We start from the raw sequence: 10420 nt of genomic DNA on the forward strand, positions 1-10420 counted from the left end.
AGACTTTTTGATCCATAGATTCTCATGGAAAATTGTTCTTGCAAAGTAGGGGATAACTCGACACACAATAAAGGAAATATTTGATTATTCTTACAGGGTTTCTTAACTAATTTTTTTTTGCAAGACACATTGTATATTTTGAAAGACATTCAGGTGTTTAGGAAAGATAGTAATATAAAGGAAAGGTATTTTGTTCTAAATGTTAAGTCTGATTTGTCATCTATTTGTCAGAAATAAGTTGAAGTTAACAAATCGGTAGGAATATTGTATGCTTAAGTATAGAACACATTATATAGTCAATTGCTAAGAAAGGACAGTTAATTTAAGCTTACTGTCATGCCATCTGATGATTCACGAAAGCATAGGCTGAAACTACTGTATATGGGAACCCTCTCATATTTGCACAAACCTCTGTTGTCATAATAGATTGGGCACTAGGTACAAAAAGCATATATTTAGTAGGAAATATACTTTCTTCGCTATATTTGAACGAGCTTAAGCGAGATAAATGGAACTTTACCTCAATTTCGTTGTGTCATCCATTTGGGCAGGGTACAAAAACCACAGGAACCCGTAGTGGAAGAAACTAACAAGGAATTGAAGTAGATTCGTTTGTGACAATGGTTGGAGGGTGGAATTGGATAGACAAGTTTAAGTGAAGGTGATGAAAATGTTAGTATCATATGGGATTAGCCCCCCCCCCCCATGTGGGGGTTCGCCGAAAATAATGAAACTCGCTAGTTGGAACTGTCAGGGTCTCCTTGGCGCCCTAATAGTTCATCCGCTTCTTGTTATTCAAAGGCGACATAACCCAGATGTTTTCTTTCTGTCTGAGACACATCTGGATGACACACGTGTAGATAAGGTAAGAAAATAAAATCTGAGTGGATTACATGGTCGTTGCACCAAGTTTGGATGGTAGAAGGGGGGCTATGTTGGTAGTTTCAAAAGAGGTGAGGATCTACTCTCAATATTGATGCGTAGGTGAAAAAAATAAATGGGGACACACAGAGACTAACAAACATATATGCAGAATCTAGTTAGAATAACAAGGAGAGCACCTATGGTACTTTATGTGATCTTTACTCACAAACAGATTTGCCATGGGCGATGATATGCAACTTTAACAAGATCATTTTCTCATCAAAGAATGAAGGGAGAGCCCTGCGTCACCAGTCGCGCCTTCAGGTGTTCCAAGATACTCTCTTTGACTGTTCTCTTGAGGATGTTGGCTATGAAGGTTGGTTCCATGCAGGTTTGAGGGAGAGGCTTGACCGTGTTATGTCTAACACAGACTGGGCTCAAAGGCACCCTTTAGCAGGATTGATCAATCTGGAGATGGGTAATTCTGACCATCATCCAATCTGTTTGGACATGAACCATCTTGTGTGTGTTTCAGATAGAAATCCAAAGCATGAACGAGTTATGCTCCTTTTGTTACCAAGTGCCGGAGGACACGCTTCACATCATGATTGCGTGCTCCTTCTCGTGACAAGTCTCACACGACATGTTGGCTTGGTGCTATTCCACAGTTGTACCTCCCTTCGCTGCAACATCATGCCTGACCTGATGGGTGACTTCTTGCCCCGGCGCCCCTCCGGCTTAACGTCGTGGCATCTCTTCCATCATCATCCTCATGGCTTGGCAAATCTGGAAGCATCAAAATGGATGTATCTTCGACGCTACTCGCTCTTTCGTTGGTCGTCTAGTGCATATCATCCAGGATGATGCGCACTGTTGTGCTAGAGCTGGCGTCACCGGATTAGATCACATAGTGCCTTAGAGATAGACCTTTCTGCTTGGCCTGAGCACTCTATCCTCTGCTTCAGGAATGTCCCACACACATCTTTATGTATGTGTTTGTGATGTAACCCATAATCGTAATTTTTCTCACTTTTCTATAATGGAAAGATACGCAAATTTTGCGTGTTTATGTAAAAAAAAACTGTTAAAAGAAAAGAGAGATGGAAAGAAGGGAGTCGGGGAAACATATGAATGAATACTACACTGAAATCTTTCGATCTCACCCATCTTTCTACCCCTCTCCCTCCCTCCCTCCCTCCCCCTCTCACGGGCTGCACGCTGCCTCGCTCCGACCGACCGCCACGCCCTCACATCCCCATCTCCATCTCTCTCCGCGTTGCTCTGCCTCTGCCACCGCTTCACCCGCGCGCGGTCGGGCTCCTAGCTAGCTGTTGCCTCTTCTCCCCTTGATGTGGCGCCGGGCGCCGAGCTGCTGCTGCTCGCGCACCAGAGGCGTCGGAGGCGAGCTCCCCGGACGCCTGGCGGTCTAGCCTCCTCGCGCTCCTACAAGAGGGAGATCCGGGCTTTCTTGGTAAGCTCTGTCCCCGGCCATGTCCTAATTCCCGATCAATCCGCCTGATCCCGCCCGATTCCGTTCCCTGCACGCGTGCTCGCGCTAGATTAGTGGCCACCGCAAGCTCGCTCCGTCGCTGCTCCCGACTTCTTACTGTAGACTAGTGTCCATGGTGGACTGTCGGGCTGCGACGCCATTTGTGGTTCCATCTCCCTCTCCCGGGGTAGTTGGGCCGCCGCTTTTGACAGGGAAAAGCTTCGCGGCAAGCGTGGACTAAAATGCGCGCAAGCATGGTGTTTAACCACAGGCTTAGCTGGCGGCTTTGTGCGTGCGTCTATCTCGTTTGGCCGGATCGTTGCGTGCCGACTGGTTCAGCCCGCCGTGCCAAGCAGGTCACGAGTAGTTACAAGATCGTGATCTCATCATGATGCAATGCGGTGACAATTTCTCTTAGGGTAGAGATGGCAAAACATGCCTCATATTAGTTTTAAATTTATGTGATTTTGTGCTGGACTGCATTCAAGTAACTCACTCAGTCAATGCTGGTACTCATGGGTTTTCAATGCATATGGAATATCCATTATTTAGGCTTTTATTACTGCATGCATATATACTCTCCTCTATGTGAACAGGATCGTAGTTGGTTCTTTTTGTTGTGAACTTAAAAAATGAAATAATGGTGGTATGAGAACCTTGTTTACAAATTGTCGAATGCAGTCGGTCCTTCTAGAGCATACGTATTTTCAGTGAGATGTTTCTAACATGTTCGTATACCAACTTCCAAATACTTCCGTGAAGAAGAAAGTATTGCATACACCTGATCCTTCTAGTTCCTACCTATATCCAGTGAAGTGCTCAATACGTGTATATGACATGCTTATGTACCAACTTGCAAATATTTCCTTTTTATTTTCTTAATTCGTATACATTCTTTGGAGCAACTTGTGAATACTTTCTGAAAGTAGAATTTGCCGTACACACGTAATGCATCTATGTTCTGCGCGGTTCTGGTACAATATGCTTGTGATATACTTCTCTACCAATTTTGATCACCTTCTAAAAATATCAAATCTTTTATTTAAGCGTTTGGTGGGGCCGTGTGACCCCACAGGACCCAAAGTGGATCCACTCTGGCGGAAATGGAGTCGGGGAGCACGTTCTATGCGGGTGAAGGTCTTCACATTGATCCCAGCTGGCTCATCGACCCAAAGCTTCTCTTTGTTGGGCCACGGATCGGTGAGGGTGGACATGCAAAGGTCTACGAGGGGAAGTAAGGCTCGTCTGTTTACACTACGATCTACAAATTGCTGATTTGTATGAGTTGTTTGCTTATAATTTATCTCTCAGTTGATGATTCATGATGATGGGGTTTGTAGGTACAAGAACCAAAATGTTGCTATCAAGATTGTGCACAAAGGGGACACCCCTGAAGAGGTCATCAAGAGGCAGGGTAGGTTCTTGAGAGAGGTGACCATGCTATCAAGGGTGCAGCACAAGAACCTTGTCAAGGTTCGCTTCTTTGCTGACTACTATCATTATTTCATTGGCTGGAAGTGTTGGGCGCTTTTGGATATTGAAAACTATATCTGCCTGTTGTTCAGTTTATTGGAGCTTGCCTAGAGCCTGTCATGGTGGTGGTGACTGAGCTATTAGTGGGGGGCTCTTTGCGGAAGTATTTGGTCAGCTTACGGCCTAGGAACCTGGAGCCTCGTGTTGCAGTTGGATTTGCATTGGACATCGCCCGAGCCATGGAATGTTTGCATGCACATGGGATCATTCATCGTGATCTTAAACCTGGTAAGATTTTCCATTTTGCATTTGAATACTAGGTGAATCTCTGCAAAGAGGATAGTGGCTTTCCTTCTGTCCATATATACCCTGAGTGGTACTGTTGTAGGATCTCTCTGTGTGTGCACACGTTCAGGTTTTTTTTTGGGGGGGTGGGGGTCTTTCCCCCTCTTCCCTGTTAAGTCGATTTATGCAGTACGCTACATGCGCCACTTTAATGTTCATAATATTGCACGTTACGTCTCATATTGTATAAGCAATGTGTACACGCATGGGTACATTTGAGGTGTCGTACTGTTACTTTTACCGTTGGCATAGCAATGTATTGGATTTCTTTCAAGTTTGTGCTGAATTCTGCCTTCAGAACCAAGTTAAGGGGATGTTAGGCAGTTAATTAAACAAGTGACCAGTGGCGCATGACTTTCTTGTTCCCATTAGCCCATGCTCTGTTGTGTTAGCAATTTCTGTTGTCACGAGCTAGTCTTACTATGGGACCAGTGCACCTGTAAATTTTATACAAACATCACTAGTTGTGTGTGCGAAGAACACAAGCGCGGGGAAGCATGTAGTGTATGCACTTCTGGGTGATATACCTACTGAATACTATAGTTTATGGTCACAAACTAAGCATAAGTGTCCATACATATTGAGATGTTGAAGCATTTATAGCCTCAATGTACAGTGCAACAAGTAGCAAGAATAATTACCCAGGTAGCCTGATCTTATTCTATGAATAGTGAAATTTATTGGATCAATGCGCAAAGTGCACACCTTCTAAGTTATAAATGTGTGTGACTTCTGTAGTTTATTCTTTAGTACTGTATGTGTTCTGATTCCACCTCTTAATATTATGGTTTCTATGCACATGCATTGGCTGATCGAATATTTTTTACTTCATCATCAGAGAAACTAAGATATCACACACTTAGTAAATAGCTTGCACTTATAACTATAACCAGTAAACAATGCCTCAGCGTTGGTGACATAGGTGTCGAGATCCGACTTGCATTCAGGTGTTCTAGTCAGATGAAGGTTGCTAAACATGGACATGGGTGTAGGATACCACTCAGATTCGTGTTTCCGGTTCGGCAAAAGCAAAATTAGGACAGGGAGACAGGCCTTGACTGACTCAACTGAGCGTCCATCCTGCAACCTGATGCATACACCCATCTCTTTTGTCTCGTTGCATGTACATTGTTTAGACCGCCAAGTTATTGGCATAGCGCAACAGATGTCTGTTTGAGCCTGTGCCGTGTGCATGTAGTTTGGTTATGCAAGCAGTAATTAATCACATGCAATTATTGCATGTGCCCTTTATTGTTTTCGTTGGGCAACTGGGTCCTGCTTGTTTTCATGACTAACAGTCACCATTGCTTTGGTAATTTTGAAGTTTTCATCTCTTTTGTAATTTAAAGGTCAGCATTTGGGGGTTATGTGCATCTCATCTTTACAAAGATTCAATATGATTTGGGGTTTAGTATGACATAGCAAGATCAGAGCATGTTACAGGCATTATATATTCTAGATTTGTTGGATCTTGGATTGAAGGTCTGGCTTCCCTCTAGATCTTGCTATGTGTGAACGTCTTCAAAATTTGTTAGATCCATTGGCCGATGAATATATTTCTTGTAGATTTTGGACACCATATTTTTGGTGCATCAGATTGAACATGATGTGGAATGGGCAGTCTTGGATCAAAGAACTGCTCCCAAGTTGGAGAAATTATTCCAGTTTGTACTAACAAGATGCCGGAGCAAGATAAGGAGATGTGTAAGGTCGAGAAAGAGGAGTTATTATAGTTGTTCAGTGAATGATGACTTGTACCATACTGTTTTGCACTTTTTACCATGTTCCAGGCCACAGTTAGCTAAGTCAGCTGAACAAAGAGACGTTGACAGATAGTTATACTTTGGTGCGACATAGTCCTGTTTTCATTAGACAATTACTGCTAGTCTAGTACTGAGCCAGCAATGCATATGAGAAATAACTACTAGTCTAGTGCCGAGTCAGCAATGCATATGAGATGTGATATTTCATTAAGGCTAACACTGGTTTTGTTGATCTACCATTTCCTTGGTATGTTATTCTGTAGTCTGTAGTTATCTTCTGTAAGCTAATCCTTTCCTACATTAATCTCAAATGATCCGCCTGAGGAAATGTTTGGGCAAATAAAGTTGATTCTGAGTCCATAGTTTTTGCCCTTCTCTTTGTACAGAGAATCTGCTGCTTACAGCGGACCAGAGAACAGTTAAGCTCGTCGACCTTGGTTTAGCAAGAGAAGAGACGTTAACAGAGATGATGACCGCAGAAACAGGAACATACCGTTGGATGGCTCCCGAGGTTTGTGCTACTGCAGTTTCATATCTTTCAGTTCTTGAACCTTTTCATTTCTTTTTTATTATGTGATTAACCTGAAATAATTCAACAGTTGTACAGCACAGTCACATTAAGGCACGGAGAAAAGAAACATTACAACCACAAAGTGGATGTTTACAGCTTTGCAATTGTGTTATGGGAACTACTGCACAATAGACTACCCTTTGAGGGCATGTCTAACCTGCAAGCTGCATATGCTGCCGCTTTCAAGGTAACATTAGATTTTTAGAGTATAATCATACGCATTTGCTGTCTATAGACTTTCTTGAACCTATTTATGTTGCAGGGAGTTCTGATTGTTTTGAATATGTTTTATCATGCATTATTCCATAATGCATACACCTGTATCATATATTAGTAATTTGACCTTATGAGACCTCATTTTCTGCAGAACATCAGACCAAGTGCAGATAATTTGCCGGAGGAGCTGTCAGAGATCCTAACATCCTGCTGGAAAGAAGACCCAAGCGACAGACCAAACTTCACCCAGATAGTTCAAATGCTTCTCCATTACCTCTCAACCCTTTCACCGCCAGAACATATGGCCCCTGCTCGCACATTCAGTTCGGAGAATGCAATCTTACCTCCTGAATCGCCTGGGACGAGCTCTCTAATGGCTTCTCGAGGTGATATCACGCCTAAAGGCAATATTGAAGACAAGCCAAGGGGCTTCTTTTTCTGCTTCAGCCAGTGTTATTAGCCTCACAGATGGAACAAGGGAACTCCCAAGATGATGCAAAACATCAAAAGAACACACCCATAGTCCATACCCAAAGCATGGCAGGAGTCCCTGAAAACTGTTGTTTCTGCTCATCAGGCCACCCCTTCTTCTCTGACATGTTTGAACATATCGGCCGGGTAGATCTGAGTAACCTTTTGGCTCCTGCTAGTAATGGTGAAAATAGTTACTATATCGTATATTTTCCATGAACCTTCCATATCAAAATTGCGCGCCCATCGTATAGTAATAATTGGCATTAATCATTTACTCACTTGGAAAGGACACTGGACGACTTCCTTTGTTCCATAACTCTGTTTTTTTTTTTGCATCATTAATGCTGCTATCCTGAGTCTGTATTGGTGCTACAGTTAAAGGCTGCGAGTGGGACCCCTAACTCAGGGGCAGAGCCAGAGAAAAAGAATAACCCCGATGCACAAAACACTTATGCAATGATATACTCCCTCCGTCCCAAAATAAGTGTTTTAACCCTAGTACAATTTTATACTTAAGTTAGTACAAAGTTAAGACATTTATTTTGAGACAGAGGGAGTAGTATGTAATTAAGCCAAACTCTACCAATGGTAATGATTTTGGAATCTGATAATGCCCAATGCGAGGATGACAACTTCGTTTTTCAGTTTAGTTTTTGACAGAAAATCGCCGTTTGTGTCAATTTTTTTTTTGCCATGTGTATCAACTAACTTGCCGTCCTTGCATCACTAGAATTGTCGTGTGAAGCACCATTTGCAAACAACGCCTATATAATATTAGCAAAAAACGTCACCTGACCTTGAATATTCCATAGCCTATATTGTAGGCGTTCTAGAAACCAGGGTATCCAGACTTACTTTCCTGCGGCTTATGGCGTGGCTCTATCAACGGTCTGGTACGGCCCACCTTCAACTTCGGCAAGACAAGACCCTCGCGAGGGGCTAGGCCTCGCGAGGCGGACGACACCAAGACCTCCGGAGGGAGCGGAGATTCCTATGTAAGCACCCACCTCATGAGATTTGGGTGACGCAAGCCCTAACGACCAAGGCCAGGCGGGCACCGGCGGACGTCGAGTAGCAGGTTTCCTCTTTGGTGCTAAGGAGGCAAGCGCAGGCGCGGGGTCCCAAAGACTCAGCCAAAGGTTTCCATTCCAGTGCATCGAGACCAAGACCGCCAGGATGGCAGGACGGATGTCATCATCAAGCCCACCACGGCGTCACGAGCAGGCGCTTTGCAGACGAAGACCACATTTCGTCAGGATAGAATGTACTACTTGTCCTCCTTCAAAATTGGCCACTGTGGGATCCCTTGCCGCCTTTGTTTTGGAGGAAGAGGACCAAGGCCCTATAAATATAGCTAAGCCACCACCGTAGAAGGGATCCCCAGATCAAGAGACTTCTCTAGCTCACATCAACACAAGAACATACCTCCTGAGGTTGTTCTTCCCCTGTACAAGCTCATCCTCAGCCCCTCGCGAGGCTAATCCACCCCAAAGCAGGAGTAGGGTCTTACACCGCAAGGTCGCCCGAACCTGGGTAAATTGCCGAGTCCATTTCCTTTCCTGCTCATCGAGCTAGGCCGTGAGAACGCCGAGTTGGCTGGCTGGAGAGGTTGAGTTCTTTGCACACGCCCCAGAATTCGAACCTTTCTTGGGTCCGCGGAGCCCTGAATCCGACATTTGGCGCGCCAGGTAGGGGGCGTGTCGAAGCCTCTCTTTCGTCGGTCGTTCTGCCGTTCTCATGGCCGACGCTCGTCGAGTTCGTGTCGAGCGCCGATCAGCCCTCGCCGCTCGCGTTGCTCAAACAGTGCCTGCGGGCGACGGCGCTCCCCGCCGCTCCCCGTCACCTGCAGCTAATGCTGCCATCGGCCCCGTGGTCCACGAGCAGCAAGCCTCGTCATTACCGCCTGCCGTGTGGCGCGATGGTCGCACCGCCACTCCGTCATTTACTCCGACGTCTACTTCGTCCTCTCATGCTCGTCGCGGGCCGGCGAACGCGCAAACTTGGTTGCTCATGGCGCGCGAGTTCCTGCGTTATCACCCGGCCGATGATCTCTACGAGAATTGGTTGGACCACATCATCGAGCTCGTCAACGCCGCTGGAGAGGCTCCCGCACCGTCTCATTCACTGCCTCCCCCGCAGCCTCAGGCGGGTGACGTGGCCCATGGTACGCCTCCTCCTCCTCTCCGGCGATATGTCATCCCCGAGCCAAGGCGTGAGGCCCCCCAGCGCGGCCCGCAACGCAGGGCACTGATGCGCGACGAAGAAAGCTGCCAGGTGGTGCAGCGGCCTCAAGGAGAGGCGCGTGCGTTCCCAACACCGCCACGCCAGGACCGTGTGCCACCCGAGGCGGCGGCATGCAGGCGCCAAGACCAGGCTCCCCCTCCGCGGCGGGCTGCCGAGCGTTCACTCCGGAGCTGCACCGCGTCGTCTGGCCCGGCAAGTTTAAGCCAGATCTGCCTCCGCGCTACGACGGCACCTCTGACCCCACTGAGTTCCTCCAGATCTACGAGCTGAGCATCGAGGCGGAGAACGGCGACGAGAAGGTCATGGCGAACTGGTTTCCCATGGCTCTCAAGGATGGCGCGCTCTCGTGGCTCCTAAATCTCCAAGTGGGATCAATTCCTGGGATGAGCTGCATGAGCGCTTCATTGCCAAATTCCAGGGCCCTCGCAGCCATGCCCCCGCTGCAGGCGACCTGTAACGCCCTCGATGTGGCTATATCTCCCACGTGTCGAAGCACGACTTAGAGGAATAACCGCATTGAAAGCAATGTCGCAAGTGAGGTAATCTTCACACTACCCATGTAATACATAAGGGAAAGAGATACATAGTTGGCTTACAATCGCCACTTCACACAATTATATGAATAAAGCATTACATTCATCCAAATACACTCAAGTTCCGACTACGGAACCAAAAGTAAAAGAAGACTACCCCAAATGCTACACAGATCCCCGATCGTCCCAACTGGGCTCCACTACTGATCAACTAGGACGAAACAACACAAAGGACAAGATCTTCATCGAGCTGCTCCTTGAGCTTGGTTGCGTCACCTGCACGATATCATCGGCACCTGCAAACTGGTTTTGGAAGTATCTGTGAGTCATGGGGACTCAGCAATCTCACACCCTCGCAATCAAGACTATTTAAGCTTATGGGTAAGGTAAAGGTATGAGGTGGAGCTGCAGCAAGCGACTAGCATATATGGTGGCTAACATACGCAAA

The 10420-nt window shown here is 46.2% G+C and overlaps 1 protein-coding gene across 2 annotated transcripts; it reads left to right on the forward strand.

Annotated features, from left to right (window-relative positions):
- The first annotated feature begins 2044 nt into the window (after positions 1-2044).
- Positions 2045-9942, forward strand: LOC119316969 (serine/threonine-protein kinase STY13-like). 2 transcript variants are annotated; one of them, XM_037591359.1, is made up of 8 exons: positions 2045-2335; positions 3401-3587; positions 3694-3826; positions 3919-4114; positions 6321-6445; positions 6534-6692; positions 6873-7107; positions 9569-9942. In XM_037591359.1, the coding sequence occupies exons 2-8, from the start codon at positions 3457-3459 to the stop codon at positions 9940-9942; spliced, it is 1353 nt and encodes a 450-aa protein (XP_037447256.1). In that variant the 5' UTR covers positions 2045-2335; positions 3401-3456. The 2 variants fall into 2 exon arrangements, with proteins under 2 accessions (XP_037447256.1, XP_037447257.1); XM_037591360.1 differs by lacking the exon at positions 9569-9942 and having other exon boundaries at positions 6873-7508.
- Positions 9943-10420: the final 478 nt, after the last annotated feature.

The sequence above is a fragment of the Triticum dicoccoides genome, chromosome 6A (genome assembly GCF_002162155.2).
Source record: "Triticum dicoccoides isolate Atlit2015 ecotype Zavitan chromosome 6A, WEW_v2.0, whole genome shotgun sequence".
NCBI lineage: Eukaryota > Viridiplantae > Streptophyta > Magnoliopsida > Poales > Poaceae > Triticum > Triticum dicoccoides.

What these genes read in the sequence shown, in the direction of transcription:
- LOC119316969 (XM_037591359.1), top strand. Translation starts at nt 3,457, where the DNA reads ATGGAGTCGGGGAGCACGTTCTATGCGGGTGAAGGTCTTCACATTGAT. An exon ending in TCATCGTGATCTTAAACCTG is followed by an intron (nt 4,115 to 6,320) that starts GTAAGATTTTCC and finishes CTCTTTGTACAG; the next exon opens with AGAATCTGCTGCTTACAGCG. An exon ending in CTCTCTAATGGCTTCTCGAG is followed by an intron (nt 7,108 to 9,568) that starts GTGATATCACGC and finishes CGCCAAGACCAG; the next exon opens with GCTCCCCCTCCGCGGCGGGC.